Here is a 26,019-nt window from a genome sequence, read left to right as displayed (position 1 = left end):
TTAATCTTTAATTTATCGGCGATTTTCATCATGGTTGAGTGTGTTGGAGTTTATTCTAAACTTGCTCAACTTATCACACTAAGTCCTTGTGGCCACTGAAATAAATCTGTCTAATTAAATATGTTTTCGAACCACCAATTACGTCCCTAGGTGCTGTTGCCGAAATAACAGAGCCATCTCAGTAGTGGGGTTGGCCGACTTTAAAAGGTCTAGAAATGCACTAGTATGAGTGTTTAGATGATGAAAATGTTTGTAGGGACATGTCATTCCTCATTGCATCAATAGCGACTTTAAGAGGTCTAGTAATGTACCGGGATGAGTCTTTAGATGATGAAAATGTTTGTAGGGACATGACATTCCTCATTGCATCAGTAGGGTGTTTACACCTGATCTTGGGTCCGCCACTTCTATCGGCTCTAACCAGTGATTGTCATTTCCTTTGTATGGGTTAGATTAAGCTTGACTCATGACACCTATCATTCCCCAACGGGGCTTCTATTGCAATAGATTGGATAGCTCAAGTACTTGATCAAAGTGTTTGTACATGGACCGGCAGAACCATGTACAAAAATTGCCATCTACGTATAATATACACAATGGGGCAGTGGTGAGTCGACAAAGAAGCTCACCTAGCACTTTGACATTCATCCCTAAGGAATATTTATTGGACAACTTTGAAGAATTAGATAGGCTTTCTGAAACATCAGACTGCACTCTTTCTTTAAGGGTGATTCACCCTCCAATAAAAATACATATAAAGAAGCACACAACTGGCTCCCTTGGGGCTTGTTTTATCTTTATGATACGATGTTTATAGCATTCTCCTCTTCAATCTAACCTTAGTATTGTATGATTTTGAAGAAGGTGACTCAGTGAGAGGTGACAACATAAGGTATCAAATGCAAATTTATTTTTAAGCGAACTAGATCGGATGGAGTTGAATTTTCCTTTGAAAAGATCTGAAGATATTGTCATTTTTAAAGTCAATCTAACTATTTGTTAGTTTTTATTATATTTTATAAATTTAACACAAAAGATAAATATAGCTTCTGTTTGCCAATTAGTATGTCTGAGTTCAAATTTTTGACGATAACACTCTTCTTAAAATAACATCTGGGGATTTTAATCATTGAGAGAGCATTGACCTCTTATCTATTGCACTTCAATTAGCAAATTTATAGATAATTCAATGACTAGCTCAATTTCGAACACTATTATGAATATTTTTTGGACCAAAGTTTCCTAATTACGCTGGCAAATGTAAGATTTGGTAATTTACAACAAAAATTAATAACTTTGTTACGTGAAAACCGACATCTTCTGGCAACACTTTCCTTGTCTCAAACGATACTAAAAGCCAAGAAAGCAACAAAATAAGTAAAAATGTGTTATAAGCAGCACTCTCTACTGTTTAACACACACTGAGCTGTTTCGAAACTCAATTTGTGTTGTAGTGACATAATCGGCAATCAACAGTCACTGTGCAAATGTAAACACACAATAACGACTCTGGGTGAGAAGAGATAGACACACACAGATACTCCACACACACACACACACACACATTGAATCGGTAGCAAATAAGAGACAATTTATTGCAGGGATCCAAACAAAAAGAAAAAAAAAGAGAATGGGAGCAACCACGCTATCCAAACGAATACATTGTAGGAATTTGTACTCAGACAATTTTCAAATTGAACGTTCAGATTCATTCGCTTTTTAACAGCGGCGGTGACTTGAAGCTAAAAACTTATTGTATATTTGGCTTCGCGCGCTAAACTTTTGAACACATTGAAAATAAAAGAAAAAAATTTTTAAAAAGAAAAAGAAAAACACGTCTGTCTCGCCGTTGATTTTATAATAATTGTGGAGATACAAAAAAAATCTCGTACGCGTTGTGTTTTAGTGCTAAAAAAGAAGAAAAGAAATAAAATCTGAGAAAAAAAAAAAAACAAAATCTATTGTATTTTGTACGTAAAAAAATAAAGCAAATAAATAATATTGCAAAAAATCCATGTTTTTTGTAAATTTTCTAATAAATTTAAAAATTTCCTTGAAATAAAAGTGCAAAAAAAATAAAACGTCAACAATCTTAAATGAATTGTTAAATAAATGTCGCAAAAATTTTAAAAACAACAAGAAAAAATTTCAAAGTAGTTACGTAAAAAAGTATCTTACAAAACAAGTTACGCCCAAAAGTGTTTCAATTAGAATCGCTACAATTTAAGGCCTGTTTATATAAAAAAAGTCATCATTTGCAAACAACTAAATCATAAAAACAAAATTGTGGCTAAAAACAGATAATTTAACCAGCGAAAATCAAACAAAAAAAAAAAAACAAGGTAATTTCCCATCAAGAAAAATAGTTTGTTTTATTAAACTCATCAGTGAAAAATATCTTTCAACTGAAAGAAACACGAAACAAAAAAATTATGCAAGTGTTTTGGTGGTACAAAAAAAAATTCTGATTGGATTGCGTGAAACAAAAAAACAGTTACAAAATCACTACGCGCTCACACAACACATAACACACAGATACGCACACACACTCAATCACTCATATTTGTGCTCACTCACACCTATGCATAGGCAGTGTAAACTGTTGATTTTTTAGGTAAGAGGTGAAGTGACATGGACTGAAAAGAGTTCACACCAGTGTTGCCAGTAATTAGAACTTTAGAAAACATGCAAGGAAACTGCTAAATGGTGAGGATTCCTTGGAATTCCCGGAAAAGGAAGATAAAGTGTTTAACAGTAGAAAGCAATTCGAAAGCAATACCAAAGTCTATTTATAATTTGACTTACGCCCATCTTCTATTTCGGAAATTGGGGCCCAAATGATTATATTGATTGGAGTATGTATGTTGCACCAAATACGAAGAAATACACCTAGGCACCTATGGGCCTGTTGTGCGTTCCATTTGATAGAAAATATTTGTTGGTAAAAACAAAAACATAATATAATATTCACTGACTTTGATGTTCAGAAACTCACAATCCTGGACGTAATTTCTAAGAATCTTCCAATCAGTGTTAGTGAGGGGTCTAACACTCGAAATAATATCACTCCCTAGATATTTCGATCTAATTTCTAGAAATGCCTGACAATGGCAATGAAAGTGCTCTAGTGTTCTCTCTGCATTCTTTATATTCATCTGAATCCGCACGTCCAATTTTATATGGTGGCGTGTCATAATGTCCAGTGACATAATGTCTATGGACGTTATGACACACCAAAAAGTGTCATATTGTCCATGGACATTATGGCAATTCTTAAAAGTATCATAATGTCCATGGACATTATGACACTTCTAAAACAAAAATGTATTAGAAAATTTATTTAGAATTTAGGAAAGGGACACTCTTATCCTGAAAAGAATTGCTCCGATATTTGATGTAGGTTGCGTTTTGGATTCCTTTAAAAAATGTCCTGAATAGCCGGCCTTCGGTCGAGCATGGATTTTAAACTCTAGGGTATTACGAATACCGGCTTCGCTAAATTTTTTTTTTTTTTTTGATAAATGGGCTCTTTGAAATCCATGGACTTTATGTCATTATGCTCACTGACATTGTGACACTTTTGAAATTTTCATAACGTCCATGGACACTATTATGTCACTGGACATTATGACATGCCACTCACAATACGTACCATCATAGTAACATCAGACATGCTCTCGTTAGGATCACCCCATAGGATCTTTGTGGTTCTACCCACCGTTTCTTTATTCTGATTATTATTCTTTCGTTGCCGACTACTTACGAGTGGCCGGGTATCTATATGATGTAAACCTTACCTATGGGAAAGTATTCTGTTAAAGTTGGAAGTTTGTTAAAGTTTTCATAAAATCCAATACGGTTCAATGGGATCCATAATAGAAAATATAAATAAATAAGCTCATCAGGCTCTTACGATAATCTTTTATAGGATGTCGTGCAAATAACTCTCGTAAAACTTTATTTGAACACAAGTTTTTCTGTAATGTAGTGTTATGACCTGGTTTCTGAGTTTTTAATATATACTCAAAGCTTAGAGCCATTCATATGGCAACAAATTACAGCGGCTGTTAGATGTAATGCTTTGAAAATGAGTCACTATCTAGGATCAATGTCTCATAATTTCCGATCATTTCTATCTCTGTTATTCGATAGAGTATATACTGATGAGTACACACTGCTGACTTGACCTACATCCGCCTATATCCGGTTGTATTAAGAATTCTAAATTTTCTTGTTCACGGTTTTTGGGAAATTTAATAAAAATATTAAAGCAATTGCTTCAGTAGCTTATGAATCATCAGAAAGACAGAACTCTGGAAAATTTATTTTTCCCAAATTATAAATGCTAAAACAGTTACCGCAAGTCCATTAATGTTAACACTGATTGACTCAATAAAATAGTAAAATACATCATACAGAATCAGAGAGTATGAAGAATATGTGAACAATATGAGATTCACCACTGAAATTTAATGCTTGTAATTATTTTGATGGATATGGACAAAACCAGTCTGAATTTAACCGTAATTTTGAATTCTCGAATTCTTTCAAAATTTGTCAAGTCTCCCATATAACGGCCAGTTATGTCCGAGACGGTCATATCTGTTTTCGACAAAATATACTGCATATGCTTTTGTTTAAATGATCTACCATTTAGACATCTATAGGTCATTGTTTAATCCTCATAATAGATCTATATTCCAGCTTAGAGCCATCCTTGTGGAAACAGATCCGAAAAAGTAAACCTTGGCCGCTACTTTTCATGGAAATTGTTGATGGAAATACCAACATAGCGACCTTTGAAAGGTTTCTAAGCAGAATAAAATCGCTCTCAAAACATTTGGATATAATATCGTTGAAATCCTGGCAATAACAGATTGTTTAAATGATCTATCGATATCGAAAGAATATGATTACATCAGATCCGCTGCTTTACATAAAATTTATTGAAGGAAATACCAATGTCCAATGTTCAAAAACTCGGTTTGCAGGACGTATAATCTTAAAATTTTTCTAATCAGTGTTCCTATAGGATATAACATCTGAAATAACGTCACTCCCAAGATATTCGGATCTAATTTCGTCGAAAGCCTGTCATTGACAGATAAAATCTTTCAGTGTTTCAATGTCCTCTCCGCAGGCTCCATTCCGTGTAAACTTCCGGGCGAACTTCCGCCTGAAAGCTAGTGTTGCGATAAAAAAAGGTTATGTATTTCCCTTCTTCCTGTAGTCTATCTGATGATAAAGTCATCAGACCCCTGTGGGTAGGTTTGATCTTCTATATAGAACAAATGTCTCACTCTTCCTGACAATGTCCGTCAGAAACTAATTTCAGGAGTTTTCTTATAAGCCTTCATGTCTGACCTAAATTATTCAGACTTGGCAACCCTAAAGACTACATAACATTGTCGTTTTATTGTAGTGTTTTTTCTGCTTCTAAAAACGTTACCAAATCAAATACAAACGACTGCAAAAAAAAGAGCACAATTTCAAAAAAAAAAAAAAGAGTACTATCACAACTACAATAGTATTAGTTGTTATGAAACAACTAAGAGAATCTTATTTAGCATTGCGCAAAAACAAAAACCAAAGAGAAACAGACAAATTAAAAAAAAAAAACCCTCCAACATCGTGGGAGCTCTAAATTTTATTATTGTGCAGTTCAAACGTAATATCTTTAAGATACGAGTACATTATTTACAAAAGAAAACATTAAACAATTATTCATATTTAGTTGTGATTGTCGTTACTGTTGTTGTTATTATTGGTTGTGTTTTCTTACGTTTTCATTCAGAAATTCCCAAAAGTGTTGATTACGATGATTAACATGATTATGACGATGTTGATAATGATTGTGTGAAAAAAATAAATAAATAAATAGAAAACAAATCAGACCCCAAAAACAACCCACCACTAGACAGCCAATGAAAATAGCCTCCTCTCCCTCCCTCAATCACTCTTGGACTTACGTGTTGCTGTATTTTTAAACATATTACTAACAACAATTGCAATAACAGCAACAATTGCAGCAAACAACAACAACAACAACAGTTTAGTGTCATGTAAATTTTCGTATATATTATAGTTTGTTTGTTATTTGTGCATTTATTGGTTGTATAATTTTTTGCTATTTTTTCTTTTTAAACAAAAAATATTTACAATGAAAATTTAAGAATTCTTAGAAAATACTTGACGTTCTAATAGAAATAAGAGCACACTTGAATTTGTTAATTAAATAAAATAAATTAGAATTATTTGGAAATGATTTTAATTGATGAGGTGAATAATGATTTGTGTGTTAATCTTTTTGAAATTGTTTTGATCCCAGGAAAAATATTAGAAATTGTTCTAGAACGAGTACAAAAAGAACCATTCTTAAGCAACAATCTTAGACTAGTGATAACGCCACTACTCCAGGATCCCTCTCTTCGAAACATTGTTGTGGTTCTAAAAAACTTCTAAAGAGTTTTCAATGGCATAGTTCTTTGACATTAGTTATACATTAAACCTAATCTCACTAATTTCGAACAGAAAACGCTGAAAAAATTTGTTTATAACTAAAGCGTAGACATTCTTTGATGCTTCGCTAGAACTAATTCCGAGATTGACAAATTCGAACAAAAATTATTGTTTAAGGAATTAGTTTCAGAACCGTTTCACAGAACGAGTGTCAACTCCATAATAAATTCTCGAACAAAGAAAATACGTTTTGGAAACTATAGTTAGTTAGTTAGTTTTAAAGGAGGATGTATATACATCAAATCCGAAGAAATACACCTAGGCCTCTATCGGGCCTGTTGTGCGTTCCTTAACCAGTGCCTCAGGTGGGAATCGAACCCAACACCTCCGGTCTACCAGACTAGAACACTAACCGCTAACCTACCGGAGTCCACTATAACAAATACCTTTTTATCGAATTTCTCTTAATATATAGCTCGACTTTTAAACTATTTATTGACTATAAACTGATTTTCTGTAGGAGGGATTATATAGGATCCATTAGACAGACGCCTCCTGCTATATACACTTTTCCTATAACTTCTGAACTATATTTTGATATCGACTATACAAGAATGTATACTACATCAAATCCGAAGTATTACTCCTTAGACACTATCAGACCTATCGTGCGTTCCTTTTCATTGAAAGACCTTATGTGGTATATACTGAATGTATTATCGCCCGATGTTGAAACTTAGTTTAAGTTTCCCAGACGTAACTCCTAAGAATTTTCCAATCAGTGCTCGTCTCAAAAAAGCCTAATAATGGCAAAGAAAGTGCTACAGAGTTTTACTGTCCGCTCTGCCCCCCCCCCCCCCCCCTCTCCCCCTGGGCATGTTTCCTTGATGATAAATTCCATCTTGGTGTATTGCAATCCGGGATATAGAGGTGCTACCAGTACCTCTAGTCTGCCGGAACTATAAACTTGTGATGTCACTTCACTCCTCGGCTTGTCCTTGGTATGATTTGAAATGGAGTCTAACCAGAGAACCACATAATCTGGTACTACGGGTGGCCAGTTGCCCGCAGGACTATGTCCTGGCTGGTCAGTTAGTTGAGGTTCCTTCGGGATCCACGTAGTGTTTGTGGTTTAAACCCAAATTCGCGGGGAGAGTAAGTGACGGTTAAAGGAAATGAGTTGGTTGGTTGGTTGGGCCTCACCCACCCGTTTACCTAGAATAAATGTCTGATGATGGATGAAAGGTATCATATACAAATGATACCATTGAATTTTCGTTCCTTGTCCAGATATGAACAGAGTTTACTCTGAATTACCACAGTGTGTCACTGTGAATAAGAACAAAGTTTCGGCTTATTTGATGGATTCGTACTTCGGTCTACCGGTTACGTCTTTAGGTGCTGTTGCCGAATCAACAGAGGCCATCCCATCTGCGTGGTTGTAAACGGAAGTGATGTTTTACATCTCGGAAGTTAAGTAACGGGGCAGCAATGGTCAGAGATTAGATAGCTGAAGTACTCGAGAAAAGTGCTTGTACATGGACCGGCTTTATCCATGTACTACAATAAAAATTGCAAGCTGCATGTAAGATACACAAAGGGGCAGTGGTGAGTTGTTTACTTTTTACTCACCCAGTGGTTGAAAAAGTATAACCGTAAGATAGACTACACGCCAGGTACTCGCGTAAAGCACTTCGACATCCTTGTCCGCTCTGCGTGCTCTATATTCGTCTGAATCCGCACGTCCAATTTTGCATAGTTGTGTCTGTAATCCTGTGTGTTCACACAGAATACGTACCATCATATTAAACTTAAACTTACTCATTTTGAATAGGCTTCTGCTCTCGGTATGACCATTTTATAGGATGTTTATGGTTCTACCTACCGTTGGGATTCTCTGAACCATATCTTTAATTTAAAAATCGTTCGCTGTCATACTCACAACACCAAAAACAGTTACCTACCAGCGCACGATTCACTAAAATGTGCAAATAAAACGGCAAAGCTCAAAATAAAGTACGTATATGTAAGTCATTATAAGACTACTTAAAAGTAAGAGGTTATGTAAGTACTAGCCACTACAGAGTTTTGCGGTTAAGGCCAAAAAACAACAAATAAAAAATAATCGTTTTAAAAATGTTTTATAATCGAGCAGTCCTATATATAATGAGCGCTGCCCGCACACCCGGTAGACCTATGAGGTCCAAATACAAAACTTAAGCTCGAACCATACTAACCATTTAGAAGATACATCATTATTTCCGTATGTTTTTATTTTATACCACTGTAAACATAGATTTACTCCTGGGACTTATGTCAGCACATTAGACATTTCTATTTTCTATAATTATAAATTAATTTTCTATAAATAACAAACCAATAATGCTTAACTTAAGGGGATTTAAAAAAAAATAATAATAAGCTTCTATATACATATTTTCAATTTCCTTTCTTACTCAACATGCGTAACATGCACGACTCTACCCAAACAAATACATACATATGTACATATCAGAAATCATGTCATAACAATATAATTTAAAGTATTGTCTATCTATATTTTCCTATATACTAAATAAATATTTACATACATAAGTAGATAAAAATCTAACTATAAAATTACAAACAAATAATAATCATAATATGCAACTACAGCATATAAAGAAATATAAAATACTATCTGTGAATATAGAATATATAGCTATTTGTCTGAATTACAATTTTGCATTGACATAACTTAAAGATACTGCAAAAAAATATCTAAAAGATTGAGAAGAAGAAAAACAATCTACATAAAATAGAGATGTATGTATTATTGTTATTTGACAAGTATGTACGTATGTATATGTGTGCGAGTGTGTGTGTTTTATAAACGTATCTAATATCTATTATTTCTACTTGTAACAAGGTTATTTTTGTAATATAGAACATTATACAACAAATGCCAACTATAATATTATCATTGCTATTATAACAACAACAACAATAATAACAACTGCAACAACAATATCTAGAATAAATAAATAAGAACAACAACAATAATAATAACAACAAGATGTAATAGTACTTACAAATGCCTGTGTCAAAATGTGTAAATTTTGTATTTAAATTAAATTGAAAAAAAATATTTTAAACAGTTTGTTAAAGTATTAATTGTATTTTAAATGAAATTCAAGAAGTCAGTAGTCCTCCCATAGATAATTATCAAATTATATTTCGATTACAAATGAACTATTGACTCCACAATGTATCACCTCTGTTTAAAGTAACTCCTCTATATACAAATTAGAAACTCTACCATACCAATTGACTTTCTTTCTGCTTTAATTCTCTTCAAGATTTCATTCCTTAATGACGCTGTTAGCCCCAAGTCTCAACATGTTTTAGGTATTTATTTCATAGACATATAAAATGTTTTTATATAAATAGTTTTTATTAATTTATTTTTAATTTTCTTTATTTTTTGCATTGAAATGTGTTGATTTTCTATTTAAATTTTAATACACATAAAATTTGCCAAGCTTTATCTAGTAAAGTAGTACACAGTTAATTGAAATGCAATAAGCAACATCATACATTTAAATATTTAAAGAAGAAATTTGTATTTTATGTTACAATAATCAAAACTTTTATTATAATTGAGGTGGAACTGAACTAGAACTGAACTAAAACTAACCTAGAACTGAACTAGAGCTGAACTAGAACTGAACTAGAACTGAACTAGAACTGAACTAGAACTGAACTAGAACTGAACTAGAACTGAACTAGAACTGAACTAGTACTGAACTAGAACTGAACTAGAACTGAACTAGAACTGAACTAGAACTGAACTAGAACTGAACTAGAACTGAACTAGAACTGAACTAGAACTAAACTAGAACTGAACTAGAACTGAACTAGAACTGAACTAGAACTGAACTAGAACTGAACTTGAACTGAACTTGAACTGAACTTGAACTGAACTAGAACTGAACTAGAACTGAACTAGAACTGAACTAGAACTGAACTAGAACTGAACTAGAACTGAACTAGAACTGAACTAGAACTGAACTAGAATTGAACTAGAATTGAAGTAGAACTGAAATAGAACTGAACTAGAACTGAACTAGAACTGAACTAGAATTGAACTAGAATTGAACTAGAACTGAACTAGAACTGAACTAGAATTGAACTAGAATTGAACTAGAACTGAACTAGAACTGAACTAGAACTGAACTAGAACTGAACTAGAACTGAACTAGAACTGAACTAGAACTGAACTTGAACTGAACTTGAACTGAACTAGAACTGAACTAGAACTGAACTAGAACTGAACTAGAACTGAACTAGAACTGAACTAGAACTGAACTAGAACTGAACTAGAACTGAACTAGAACTGAACTAGAACTGAACTAGAACTGAACTAGAACTGAACTAGAACTGAACTAGAATTGAACTAGAACTGAAATGGAACTGAACTAGAACTGAAATAAAACTGAACAAGACCTAAAATCGATGCACATAATTAATATGTTTATATTATATCATGGTATATATGGTGTATATTGTACACCATTTCCTTTCTATTGATATAAAATACGTCTATACAACGAAGAACGCAAAATTGTTACAATGTCTCGCCCGCTTGCTGTAACCATAATAATAATGCTCTTACTCATACAGCTCATTGAAATCAAATCAAATTGAAATTAAAAAAATACTTAAAAATTAAAAAAAATGTTTTTATTTTATAAAATATTATTTTTGTTTGTGTTTTTCTGTTTCGATTTTGCATTAGAAGAAACAGAACAGAAAAAAATCCAACACATAATCATTATGGCATTCATTAGGTTGAGTTGAGAAATTGATTTGAATTTTATTGAGAATTTTTATAAATTTTGTTGCTTGTCGCAGCACAACACATACGTAATTGGAAGTGTTATGAAATCACAAGCAAAAAATTAAATTATATGATTATAATAAAAAAGTAAAAACAAAAAATCAAAAACTTAAATATTATTTAATTAAATTAAATCTATAATAAATAAAAAACTGTTACTTTCCAAAAGTTCTTTATCAGCAAAACACAAATAAAAGAACAGACCCGTATTACTAAATTGTCATTTTTGTGTTTCTAATAAAATAAATTATGCAATAATTATTTGTTGTTTGACTGCATGATATAATCAAATTTAAGTTTTTTATTATTTATTATTCTTGTTTTTTATTCAAACACACTAACCACTACATTCAAATAGAGGTTTCTATCTACACGTCTGTTAGTAATTTACCGGAAAAATCTTTATATATGTTTTTTTGTGCTATTGTTGTAGTTGTTGCAAAAAATCTATTTCTCCGTCATCTATTATACAAGATATAACAACAACAGAAAACAAACAAAAAAATATATAGAATTGAATAATGCACTTATAAAAACTCATACGTACACACACTTGAAGAAATTCTCGTAAGTTTTTTTATTATTATTTAATTGTTGTGTTATCGTTAAATTTTTAGCAAACTGGTGTTACAGTGGGAGCTACAAGTGGTGAAACGCTTTTTGTTTTTAATATATTAGTATATTGCGAGAGAACTAGAACTGAACAAAAGAAGAACTAGCACAGAACAAAAACAGAATTAGAACAGAACAGAACTAAAACAGAATTAGAACTAGAAGAGAACTAGAGCAGAACAACAACAGCACTAGAACTAGAACTGAACTAGAAAAGAACTAGAATAGAACTAGAACAGAACTAGAACAGAACTAGAACAGAACTAGAACAGAACTAGAACAGAACTAGAACAGAACTAGAACAGAACTAGAACAGAACTAGAACTGAATTAGAACTAAACTAGAACAGAACTAGAACAGAACTAGCACAGAACTAGAACAGAACTAAAACAGAACTAGAACAGAACTAGAACAGAACTAGAACAGAACTAGAACAGAACTAGAACAGAACTAGAACAGAACTAGAACAGAACTAGAACAGAACTAGAACAGAACTAGAACAGAACTAGAACAGAACTAGAACAGAACTAGAACAGAACCAGAACAGAACTAGAACATAACTAGAACATAACTAGAACAGAACTAGAACAGAACTAGAACAGAACTAGAACAGAACTAGAACAGAACTAGAACAGAACTAGAACAGAACTAGAACAGAACTAGAACAGAACTAGAACAGAACTAGAACAGAACTAGAACAGAACTAGAACAGAACTAGAACAGAACTAGAACAGAACTAGAACAGAACTAGAACAGAACTAGAACAGAACTAGAACAGAACTAGACAGAACTAGAACAGAACTAGAACAGAACTAGAACAGAACTAGAACAGAACTAGAAACAGAACTAGAACAGAACTTGAACAGAACTAGAACAGAACTAGAACAGAACTAGAACTAGAACAGAACTAGAACAGAACTAGAACTAGAACAGAACTAGAACTAGAACAGAACTAGAACAGAACTAGAACAGAACTAGAACAGAACTAGAACAGAACTAGAACAGAACTAGAACAGAACTAGAACAGAACTAGAACAGAACTAGAACAGAACTAGAACAGAACTAGAACAGAACTAGAACAGAACAGAACTAGAACAGAACAGAACTAGAACAGAACTAGAACAGAACAGAACTAGAACAGAACTAGAACAGAACTAGAACAGAACTAGAACAGAACTAGAACAGAACTAGAACAGAACTAGAACTAGAACAGAACTAGAACAGAACTAGAACAGAACTAGAACAGAACTAGAACAGAACTAGAACAGAAATAGAACAGAACTAGAACAGAACTAGAACAGAACTAGAACAGAACTAGAACAGAACTAAAATAGAACTAGAACAGAGCTAAAACAGAACTAGAACAGAACTAGAACAAAACTAGAACAGAACTAGAACAGAAATAGAACAGAACTAGAACAGAACTAGAACAGAACTAGAACAGAACTAGAACAGAACTAGAACAGAACTAGAACAGAACTAGAACAGAACTAGAATAGAACTAGAACAGAATTAGAACTAGAACAGAACTAGAACAGAACTAGAACAGAACTAGAACAGAACTAGAACAGAACTATTATGGAAATGGAACTGATATAGATCTATAACCGATCACTAAGAATTTAAAAAAAAGTATGTATGTGTACAATGTTCACCTTTTATTTATACGGTCCACTGTCCTTACTTGCACATACCTCAACCCACTCAAAAAGTGTTTTTCTCAACCACTAAGTAATTTAACAATTAAAATAAATGAATAATTTGTTGCAGTTTGGTTGGCTGGTCAACTTCTTCAAGTTGAGGTTTTATACCGAGTGTCCAACCAATTCAAACCAGAGAAAATCCATGAAAATACATACACTGTATGTATTTAAATTAACAAAAGTAATGCAAATTTGTTAAAGACCTTAATCATTATCTACATGTAGTTTAGGATTACGTTATGTCCACAATAACATTTAATGCGAATTGTTTACATATGTATTTTCTCTATATGTCTCCGAGTCTGCCTTGTCTCCCTGAACTAATTTGGCGAAATTTTGTTGTAAACAAATATTTGGGTCAATGCTAAATTTTCAAACGTACTTGAAGAACATACAACCAATGTAAACACAAACAATTTTCAATATGACGCAAATTTGTGAATCTATTGGTAATTTGGAATAGAAGTCACAAAATACTAAATGTTATAGTGGCAAAAACAAAGAAAATTTAATAAGTTTTGTTTTTGGTTGATTAATTTTCTAAGAATATCGGTTTTCTTATTGTATGAGTGTAAATTATATACTTAATTCTTAAGATATGAACAAAGTATTTGTTTTTGTTCTATTTGAATTTAAATGAAAAAGAATCAAATGTTTACATAACAAACATTGGCAAAATTCTTAAAAAAAAATCGGCTGTTCAAGAGGTGCTGGCATGGGCATGGTTGTTGATGTGGTTGATGGCCTGCCATCATAATCATACACGTATTTCTATCTGTTTCTAATGCCGGCAAAATAATACACAATACAGTTTTTTTGTTGTTTTCAGTTTTTATTTTATCTTTTAACAAAAAAACGTGCGCATTGTGTCAAAACAATAATTTGTTTTTATTTGTATTTTTTCACTATTTCTTCTATTATTCAGTTTACACAAACAGAGAGCGTTATTTTGAAATGATATTGAAAATTCCCCCTCCTAAAGATAAATAAATATCTCATAGAGCGTTTTATTTAAGAGTAACGGTTTATTTTTTGGTATTTTGCAGATACATACGTAATTGAAAAAGTTGAAATTTTCTTAGAAAGAGCATTTTGTATCTAATCAGAATGTTAGGGAAAAAAATCCACTCATACACAAACATGTTTTCTGGCACGTACACAATATCTCTACGAATTTAACAGTCAAACAAATAATATTCATTTACTAGCAATGTGGGACAGGTCAGGGATTTAAAGGTATTTAGACTTTTTCGGCTTCTAATGATTTTGGCAGACAAGGCAAACGAATCATAATCCTTTTTTGTGAAAGGCAAACAATTTTGATATCCCGTAATAACTAAACCAATGCCAAGGCTCATGGGAATTGAACGCCCTTATATCATTTGTAAATGCACGGCGATCCTCGTAAATCTTTATATTCGACTAAAGATTGACGTTTCCCATTCTTCCCGGTTTTGTATTCTATCAAGTGCTAAAAGAATCATGATCTTTTTCTGTGCAAGACAAAAATGGTGAAGGCAGATGAAGTTCATATTGTCAAGCTCATCAAAGAGAAAATTCTAAAACTGTATCACTCCATTAAGATTTTTATCAAATCAAAGTCATTTTTCAATTCATCCTAAAAAATTGATTCAATACAACCTAAAGTGCAAGAAATCGTGTGTAAAGCTGTCTGGCCAGCTCGCGAAATGTCCGGCCAAATCATGTGCCTCAGAGAAAACTGTTCAGGTCTTGAGATTAAATTTCAACTTCATAGATTTATTATGACAATCTGAAGAGCATGATCTCGCGTGTGAAACAACCAAAATCGAATTTCCATACTTATCAACACTTAGCATGATCAATTACTTTAAGTTTGGTTGATAGGAGGATGTATACTACATCAAATTCGAAGAAACACACTTAGGCCACTATCGGGACTGTTGTTCGCTCCTGACAATGGCAAAGAAAGAACTCCAAAGAAAGTACTGCCCATACTAACCTCAGACTTGCTCATTTTGAGAAGGATCTTTGTGGTTCTACGCTCCGTTTCAATACTCCCCCTCACCAATATTATTAATTCGGCTCTCGTTGCGTGGAATGGTTTTGCGTTCGTTAGTTTAACAATCTCAAGCTCCCTTCCCCATAAAGCTAATACATTCCCTATTTCGTTGCCGACTACTCCCGACTGGTCTGGTACCCATATGATGTAAACCTTACCTCTGAGAGAGTATTCGGTTAAAATTTTCATACAATCCCATGCCGTCTTAGATTTAACTTTATCACCAGATTCGCACCAGGAGCATGTTACTTAGGTGAACTTCCCCCATCCCGGGGAAAAGAGGTACTACCAATACCTCTAGTCTGTGGGACTATAAACTGGTGATGATCAAATGCATCTTCGGTATTTCCTTGGAATGATTTGATATCGGGTAGAACCAGTGAACCACATAATTGGGTACCACGGGAACCGGTAGCCCATAGGGCAGAGTATCGGATTTAGTTTTGTCCGGGGTATAGGTCCTAGATTTAACTTTTTCACCAGATTCCACTTACCAAACCCTGGGGAAAAGTTGTGCTACCAATATCTCTAATCTGCCGGGACTATAAACTGGTGATGATCAAGTGTATTCTCGGTCTTTCTTTGGAATGATTTGATATCGGATAGAACCAGAGAACCACATAATCAGGGAACCGGTAGCCCATAGAGCAGAGTTTCGAATTATGTTTTGTCCCGGGTGTTGGAGTGATGCCTTCGGGGTGCATGGGTGGATACACGGTAAAGTCTGTAATTCGGGATAAGTTCGGTGTTGTTTCCGTTGTGTTAAGTTATTCTTTCAACTAATACTTTGGAATTATTGCACTCCTTTACATTCTGTTATTCGTAGTTCATATTCTCTCTTTCAGTTCATTTTATTTCACAATTTAATTGAGATTTGTTTTTGTTTGATATCAAACCAAACACAATCAAACTTAAGGCCCCACCAACCTCAAACAGCAGCAACAACAGCAAATGTGTTTGAGGTAGTAGAACCAACAGCAATGAATAAAGTATCTGTTGGTTTTCTTGATTTCATTTTATTCAATATACTTTGATGTGATAGTTTTGTTGTTGTTAGAATTTGATTTGAATTGTATTTGCTTTTTCATTGTTTTTGCTTTTATTGTCTCGTCTACGTGATTCAGTGTTAATTTTCATATTAATATTATGCAATACTATATGGGACTGATGTTTAGATAGATGTGATTATATGAAATATTTATATGACAGGTCCACCGCATTGTTTGCTGTCTGTGAATCTCTACTGTGGACAGTTCACTGTCATTAAGAGAATATTTAATGACCAGAATCCAGATTTATATGTTTTTTTTTATAGTTTTAGTTGGGGTATTCTAGGGGTTGTTAATGTTAACTTTGTTGATATGTGTTCTTTTTTAATACTTTTTGCTGGAATATGTTACGAAACATTTAAATGAAATACTTTTTTGCCAACATTGTTTAAATGCTTTACGTAACGTTTTTTTTATTTAAATTTATTTTGGAAGAGACAGCAATTATTAACTTTTGTGTTTTTATTTTTAATGAGTTGCTGTCTATTGCTAATATTTTTGTTGTTTTTTTCTTTTAATAAGAATTGTGATTGTAGTTGTGTTTTTTTAAGCTTAAGTAGAACTGAGTTTACGTTTTATTAAATTAACACTATAAAGGCCGAAACAAAAGTTTTCGACAATTTACAATGTCAGTTTCGTTTTCCATGAGTAAGTTCATCTTAAAGACGCAAATCAATTCCATTCACCACAAACTCATTCCATTGCATATGTAGAATTCCCCAATCATCAATACCCAACTGGCCACCCCATTAATTTCATTATATTTTTTATTACCTACTTTATTAGTCATTGAAAAAAATAAAATTAATATATAAAAAGTAACAACAAAAATACAATAATAAAAAAATAAATATAAACAGTAACAAATTTCTAATAAAGTGTTAAATAACCCCGACCGACAATCAAAGTTTTTTTTTTTTTTTTTGGGCGCACGCATCCGATATTTTTATCATTTATTTACTCTAGCAAACAACTACAAAAATGCTTAATTTTTTTTAACAATTTAACAGCACCGCGTCAATCTAAAAATGTGCGAGTATCTAATAGAACGCGCCAAAATACCAACAACAATTCACATAAAACATTAACGCGAAAACTACAGAAAAATCATGTCAGAAATATGTCAAAAACAAATCAGATAAACACTATAATACATATAACAGCAGGAACAAGAAAAAAATAGGAACTACCAAAGAAAAAACCCGACTAAAATATAAAAACAACTAAAAAAATTGTTTGTTTACATAAAAGTATTACTCAGTATTTTAAGAAGAGAAAATTGTGAACTAAAGAGAGATTTTGTGAATAAAAATGTAAACAAAAAGTTTTTCAAGAGACTTGTTGAGATTGAGAATTATTCTCAATTGAAAGAGCATAAGTATCACAAGAAGGGGATTATTTAACGGTAATTAGTGTTGCCAGAATGTGTATGAAATGGTTAAACTAGAACTGAAATAGAACTGAACTAGAACTGAATTAGAACTGAACTAGAACTGTATTAGAACTGAACTAGAACTGAACTAGAAGTGAACTAGAAGTGAACTTGAAGTGAACTAGAAGTGAACTAGAAGTGAACTTAAAATGAAGTGAACTAGGTTTACACTAGAACTGATTTAGAACTGAACTAGAACTGAACTAGAACTGAACTAGAACTGAACTAGAACTGAACTAGAACTGAACTAGAACTGAACTAGAACTGAACGAGAACTGAACTAGAACTGAACTAGAACTGAACTAGAACTAAACTAGAACTGAACTAGAACTGAACTAGAACTGAACTAGAACTGAACTAGAACTGAACTAGAACTGAACTAGAACTGAACTAGAACTGAACTAGAACTGAACTAGAACTGAACTAGAACTGAACTAGAACTGAACTAGAACTGAACTAGAACTGAACTAGAACTGAACTAGAACTGAACTAGACTGAACTAGAACTGAACTAGAATCTGAACTAGAACTGAACTAGAACTGAACTAGAACTGAACTAGAACTGAACTAGAACTGAACTAGAACTGAACTAGAACTGAACTAGAACTGAACTAGAACTGAACTAGAACTGAACTAGAACTGAACTAGAACTGAACTAGAACTGAACTAGAACTGAACTAGAACTGAACTAGAACTAGAACTGAACTAGAACTGAAACTAGAACTGAACTAGAACTGAACTAGAACCGAACTAGAACTGAACTAGAACTGAACTAGAACTGAACTAGAACTGAACTAGAACTGAACTAGAACTAGAACTAAACTAGAACTGAACTAGAACTGAACTAGAACTGAACTAGAACTGAACTAGAACTGAACTAGAACTGAACTAGAACTGAACTAGAACTGAACTAGAACTGAACTAGAACTGAACTAGAACTGAACTAGAACTGAACTAGAACTGAACTAAGAACTGAACTAGAACTGAACTAGAACTGAACTAGAACTGAACTAGAACTGAACTAGAACTGAAATAGAACTGAACTAAAACTGAACTAGAACTGAACTAGATCTGAACTAGAACTGGAACTAAAACTGAACTAGAACTGAACTAGATCTGAACTAGAATGAACTAACTGAACTAGAACTGAACTAGAACTGAACTAGAACTGAACTAGAACTGAACTGAACTGAACTGAACTAGAACTGAACTAGACGACTAGAACTGAACTAGAACTGAACTAGAACTGAACTAGAACTGAACTAGAACTGAACTAGAACTGAACTAGAACTGAACTAGAACTGAACGAGAACTGAACTAGACTGAACTAGAACTGAACTAGAACTGAACTAGAACTGAACTAGAACTGAACTAGAACTGAACTAGAACTGAACTAGAACTGAACTAGAACTGAACTAGAACTGAACTAGAACTGAACTAGAACTGAACTAGAACTGAACTAGACTGAACTAGAACTGAACTAGAACTGAACTAGAACTGAACTAGAACTGAACTAGAACTGAACTAGAACTGAACTAGAACCTAGAACTAGAACTGAACTAGAACTGAACTAGAACTGAACTAGAACTGAACTAGAACTGAACTAGAACTGAACTAGAACTGAACTAGAACTGAACTAGAACTGAACTAGAAACTGAACTGGAACTGAACTAGAACTGAACTAGAACTGAACTAGAACTGAACTAGAACTGAACTAGAACTGAACTAGAACTGAACTAGTACTGAACTAGAACTAAAACTAAAGTCGAAGTTCCCAAAGCAAATATTGTTAACGTCTGGCAGCCCTTTATTTTCACCTAATAGAATCTTAATAAGGTTGTAATTGTTAAACAAAACACTTTCAAATATAACATGATGTAACTTGCATTGTAATGTTATTGATGTAATCAAACTCTTACATGTTAATGTTATGATTTTCTGTTCATAATAAATCAGAATGCGACTCCAAAATGTTACTGTTAGTAAACTCACACAAGCAAATACAAATACAAGCTCCACTCTTAGAACTCTATTTTTGGGAAACAAAAATTACTCTTGTTTTTTGTTTGTTTATTGATAAATACAAACAAATATATAGAGACAAACATACATACATATATAGAAATTTGTACTTATGTATGTATGAATATCCGTACATACACTCATATAATTTTATTCAATCTAATGTTACGTAAAGTGTGTTTGTATATTTTTGTTGTTGATATAAAATTTTTGTATTTGTGTTTTTTCCAAACAAAATACATTGTTTTTGTGTGTTTTATTTTTCGAGTTCATTCTTTATTTTTTTTTTTTCATTATTTTGTTGTGTTTTATTTTCCAGATAATCAACACATATAACACCTAAACGGAACAAAGACGGTTTCAAAGTGAATGCAGTCTGTCGTCAATGTACAACGGATATAAAGCGTAAGCGTTTTCAAATTTAACGGATCATATTTAATCTATAAAAAATACAAGTGAAAAACAAAATAATTAAAATCAAAAGTGCATCAACAAAAAATTTATTCTTTCCATAAAGTTATATAATTTTTGTAACAAAAAAGAAAAAAATGTGTTTGTAAAAAAGTTTGCAATAAATTTAAAAATTTTATTTTTAAATTATTAGTGGAAAAAATTGTAAGAAAAAAATAATTAAAAATTTCTTGGAAATTTGTGTATAATGTCTAAAAGTGCTACTGAGCAATTTCAAATAAAAAAGAAAAGAAAACATCCGTTAAGTATTGCCACCAGCTCTGTCACTGGTACAAACCTAAATAAGTCCAACAAACGTTACGTACTCTCAGTGTCACCGACGCCGGACTTGTTAATTAAAGAAAATTACTCAGATTTCAAATTGATGATAAAGAATCAAAATTCAATTCTTCTCTGCTACAAATCAAATCTATAGCCGGAACAGCAGCAGCAACGGTAAACGCAGCTGCTGGCTACAATTTTACAGATTCAAGAAACAACAGCAACAACTTAACAACAACAGCAGCTGTAATCGCGGCAGCAGCAGCATTAGGCGCAACAAGAACCAAAAATTGCTTACGTGATCAAACACAGGTATTGCGCCACGACACTATGCCACTATCTCACGGATTCTATGTTAAGGGGGCTTTGGCCAGTAAACGAGGTCTCAAATCTTTGAAAACGAATGCCGCCTCGGGTTCCTCTGCATCAACAGCCCCTACTCATGAGGAGGCGAAAAGACCACGACGCAGTAATGAAAATATAAAATTGAGAACGCCCTCTTTAATGGCCGGCCAAACGGCCAATAATTTACAACTTTCCTATTTATTGGGGGAGTCTTTGGCACGACATGGTCGTTTGCAAGAGGCCTTCGATATTTATGCTCTCATAGCCAGTGAGCAACCCGAGGGTTTTATACCCCTGGAAAAGTTAAATATATTGGCTACAGCTCTCCTAGAACACATACGCATTTTAAGCTCAAATTCCAAAAATAAAACAGATTTAGTGGATGCCGAAATGGATCCCATAAAGGCCACCACCATAACCTCCAAATCGGGGAATAGTGAACAGCATAAACTAATAACACCGCTAAGAAATAAATATGCTTCTTCGCCGGCCGCCAATGCCTTTAAAACTGGCAATTGGCAGCATCCGGTTAAGCACACATTCTTCAAAATTAAAGGATTTAGGTACAGATTTTCTGGCTGCAGCTGTGGGTGGTAATTTGGATTTACACTCACCCTCACGAGAACTAGCTGCAGCTAATAATAATCAAATGCCTGAGGAATTTGATCCTTTATTGTGTCCCCTGTGTCGTGATGTTTTGCGTTGTCCAGTGACCGCCAATTGTGGTCATACGTTTTGTCGTCAGTGTTGTGAAACCATAACTATGTGCAACATTTGTCATATTAAATTTCCACGCTGGCAAAAGGATGACTTTGGCGGCAGCATCAATGACAATGGCAACTTTAACAGTACTGGCTTTCAAGTCCAAACAAACAATCCTTACAATTTAATACATCCCTAGCAACACTTTCAACGGCTACCACCACTACTACCAGTATGGATTTAAATATCAATAGCTTGGTTAACAATAACCACAATCAACAACCATTATATGCTTCAACAACTTCTTCCTATACTACCTCATTGTCTGCCACCAGCTCCTCTTCATCCTCCTCCACCACTCTCCACGATTTGCCACGCCTACAAATCATTGCCACACCCTTGGCCTCGCCCACTACCGTTACTACCACTACCATAGCCTGTACCACTGATACGGCTACTACTACCATGGCTTCCACCGCCTCTACCAGTGGTGTAGCCTTACGTTCTACCAGTTCCAATGATAATATGAAATTTATGCCCGATGTTTTAGTACGACGTCTAGTAGAGAAATGGTGGGGTGCCGATTTGCAGGCGAAAAAAATCAATGAGACTGCTACCAGTTATATGCATTTAAATCTACTCGATGATGCTTTGAAATTTTGTAATGCCAGTTTGGAAAAATGTAAGTAGAAATCTAGTATTTATTTTAAATTACAAAAAAAAAAAAAAAATAACCAAAGAAATTTCTAAACCTTGACATTTTTATGTTCATGCCTTTTTCAATACAAACACACTTTTTTCATATTACCACGGTCAAACGCTATACTTGTGTTTTAAATATTGAATATCCTTGATGTTAGCAAAACTTTAAATAATATAGATTTCCATCCTCATCATCGGCCCTTTGTTTTAGATTAAAGTACACTTTGTTTAATTGTTGTCTGGTTTCGTGTGGTAATTAGAATTTGTCGTCTAAGCGTTGTAATCACTCATGTTCAGCAATTTGTCTTATACGATTAATTAGATTCAATTAAATATTTGAGGATTTCGGTGGGTGGGGCTTTGTAAGAGTTTGAAAGAAAAAGTAACTAGTCTAGACGGACTTTGTTCCACTTCAATTAAACTAATATTGAACCCATGTTTTTTTAATGCATGATTTAATATGTCAACATAATGATATAGTTTATATAGTGAGAAAATACAACACAACTATAGTCCAAACTATATTAAGAACATAGTCAAGACTATAATGAAGAGCCTAGTCCAAACTATAGTCAAGGCTATAGTCCAAATTATAGTCAAGACTGCAGCCCAAACTGTAGCCAAGAGTATAGTGCAAACTATAATCAACACTATAATCAAGAGTATAGTACAAAAAATATGTTCAAGGTTATTGTCTAAACTATAGACAAGATTATAGTTCAAACTGTAGTCATGACTATAGTCCAAACTATTGTCAATTATAGTCAACTCTATAGCCCAAACTATAGTCAACATTATAGTCCAAACTACAATCAAGACTATAGTTCAAACTATAGTCAAGACTACAGTCCAAACTATAGTCAACTATAGTCAATTATAGTCTAGACTATAGTCAATTATAGTCCAAACTATAGTCTAGACTATAGTCCAAACTATAGTCAAGACTATAGTCGATATTATAGTCCAGACTATAGTCCAAACTATAGTCTACACTATAGTCAAAACTATAGTCCAAACTATAGTCCAAACTATAGTCAAGACTATAGTCCAAACTATAGTCCAAACTATAGTCAAGACTATAGTCCAAACTATAGTCAAGACTATAGTTCAAACTATAGTCAAGACCATATTCCAAATTATAGTCAAGACTATAGTCTTATATTATAGTCAAGACTATAATGTTGACTATAGTCCAAATTATAGTCAAGACTATAGTTCAAACTATAGTCAAGACTGTAGTTCAATCTATAGTCAAGACTACAGTCCAAGCTATAGTCAACTATAGTCAAGACTATAGTCGAAACTATATCCGAATCTGGATAATAATATAGTCTATAGTCTGGACTATGGATCAGACTATAACCAAGACAATATTATAGATTAATTGCTGCACTATATGCTAGACTATAGGCAATACTATTGTCCATATTATAAGCTAGCTAAAGTCCATACTATAAATCATATTATTGGCTAGGCTATAACCCTACTATAGGTTATCTAACAATCTATCTAATATATTATAATGAAAAACTTACATTTAAATTTCAGTTAATTTTGTATTTATAAAAACGTAGCCTTTAAAAATCGCCATTGGGCTCTTAGTGCAAAAAATAAAGAATATTTTTATTTTAAGGCTTAAGCTTATGACAAATTCTATAAACATACTCCTTCACACACCTGAAGTTTTTTTATTTTACAAGTTTTTTTTATTAAATTTCTTTTAAAACATTATTCCTTTTAGATTATGAAACACGAACAATGTTATTTAAATATTCTTTGAAAAAAAAAAAACACAACAAAAAACTTTTCCACAGGCATTTAATGGAAATTTTTAAGCATTTTTATTTCTGCCTCTGAGCAAATTTCTGTTAAAATACATTTTACTTTTACTGCTTTTCAATAAATCAATAAACAAGAAGTAATAAATTGTAAGGAAGTAGAAATAAATGCAAATAATATTTGCATAAAATTATCTCCTCTATATCATACCAAAATGACAGGAACTCCCCATGAACCTCCTCCCTTAGAGGCGCAACCATTTATACTGGAACAACTTATACATAATACTTTTGATGTCATGGTGTTATAAAAGGATTTCTGTTTTTTTTTTTCGCTTTTTTTCTTTTTAAATATTCGTAATAGGATATCTAATATATTATTATTAAGAGCCGCAACACCAGTGTTGACATACATCATACATATGTATGTTTGTATATACATAAGTACAATTACATACATTTGTTCTGAAAATCTAATAAGGACATGGAATGTTGTAATGGTTGTCGTCTTAAATCCTTATTACAAAAACTATTTATACAGTTGTTATTCTTATGCGTTGTTGTTGTTGTTAGAGGCAACATCAACCACATCATTATTATGTGTATGTAAGTATTATGTATGTATGAGTTCATGTGTACATGCAACAAGTTATAATAAGAAAAATCTAAATAAAAAACTATATACTTGTTTGAGATATTTTAAATATCCTTTAAATACACTACAGTATACCCAGCAGTTTTACAAGGAGTCAATGTATCACATTTTCTTAAACACATGTGTATACCTAATTATTTAAGTACAGACTATATACTAGACTATAGTCAAGACTATAGACTAGAATATAGTCCAGACAATAGACTAGTATATATTCCAGCCAATAGAATAGACTATAGTCCACACAATAGACTAGACTCTAGTCCAGACTATAGCTATACTATAGTGCCGACTATAGCTATACTATAGTACCGACTACAGACTATACTATAGTACCGACTACAGACTAGACTATAGTCCAGACTATAGGCTAGACTATAGTACAGACTATATACTAGACTATAGTACAGACTATATACTAGACTATAGTACAGACTATATACTAGACTATAGTCCCGACTATAGACTAGACTATAGTCGAGACTATAGACTAGACTATAGTCCAGACTATAGACTAGACTATAGTCCAGACTATAGACTAGACTATAGTACAGACTATAGACTAGACTATAGTACAGACTATATACTAGACTATAGTCCAGACCATAGACTAAACTATAGTCGAGACTATAGACTAGACTAGTCGAGACTATAGACTAGACTATAGTACAGACTATATACTAGACTATAGTCCAGACCATAGACTAAACTATAGTCGAGACTATAGACTAGACTAGTCGAGACTATAGACTAGACTATATTCGAGACTATAGACTAGACTAGACTATAGTCTAGACTATAGACTAGACTATAGTCCAGACTATAGACTAGACTATAGTTCAGACTATAGGCTAGACTATAGTTCAGACTATAGGCTAGACTATAGGCCATACAATAGACTAGTCTATA

General features: G+C 33.0%; 1 protein-coding gene across 1 annotated transcript; it reads left to right on the top strand.

The window, feature by feature from the left end:
- Positions 1-1,727: 1,727 nt before the first annotated feature.
- Positions 1,728-23,429, top strand: LOC119611125 (probable serine/threonine-protein kinase dyrk2). The gene is given in 5 exon segments (XM_037966597.1): positions 1,728-2,342; positions 20,516-21,017; positions 21,020-21,785; positions 21,787-22,071; positions 22,137-23,429. Coding segments are annotated over 4 exon segments (1,743 nt in total). The 5' UTR covers positions 1,728-2,342; positions 20,516-20,854; the 3' UTR covers positions 22,666-23,429.
- Positions 23,430-26,019: the final 2,590 nt, after the last annotated feature.

The sequence above is a fragment of the Lucilia sericata genome, unplaced genomic scaffold (genome assembly GCF_015586225.1).
Source record: "Lucilia sericata isolate MDLA Ls3-8-SP2 unplaced genomic scaffold, ASM1558622v1 Contig001368F_arrow, whole genome shotgun sequence".
In the NCBI taxonomy this organism is placed as follows: Eukaryota; Metazoa; Arthropoda; class Insecta; order Diptera; family Calliphoridae; genus Lucilia; species Lucilia sericata.
This window is presented reverse-complemented; position numbering and strand designations above follow the sequence as displayed.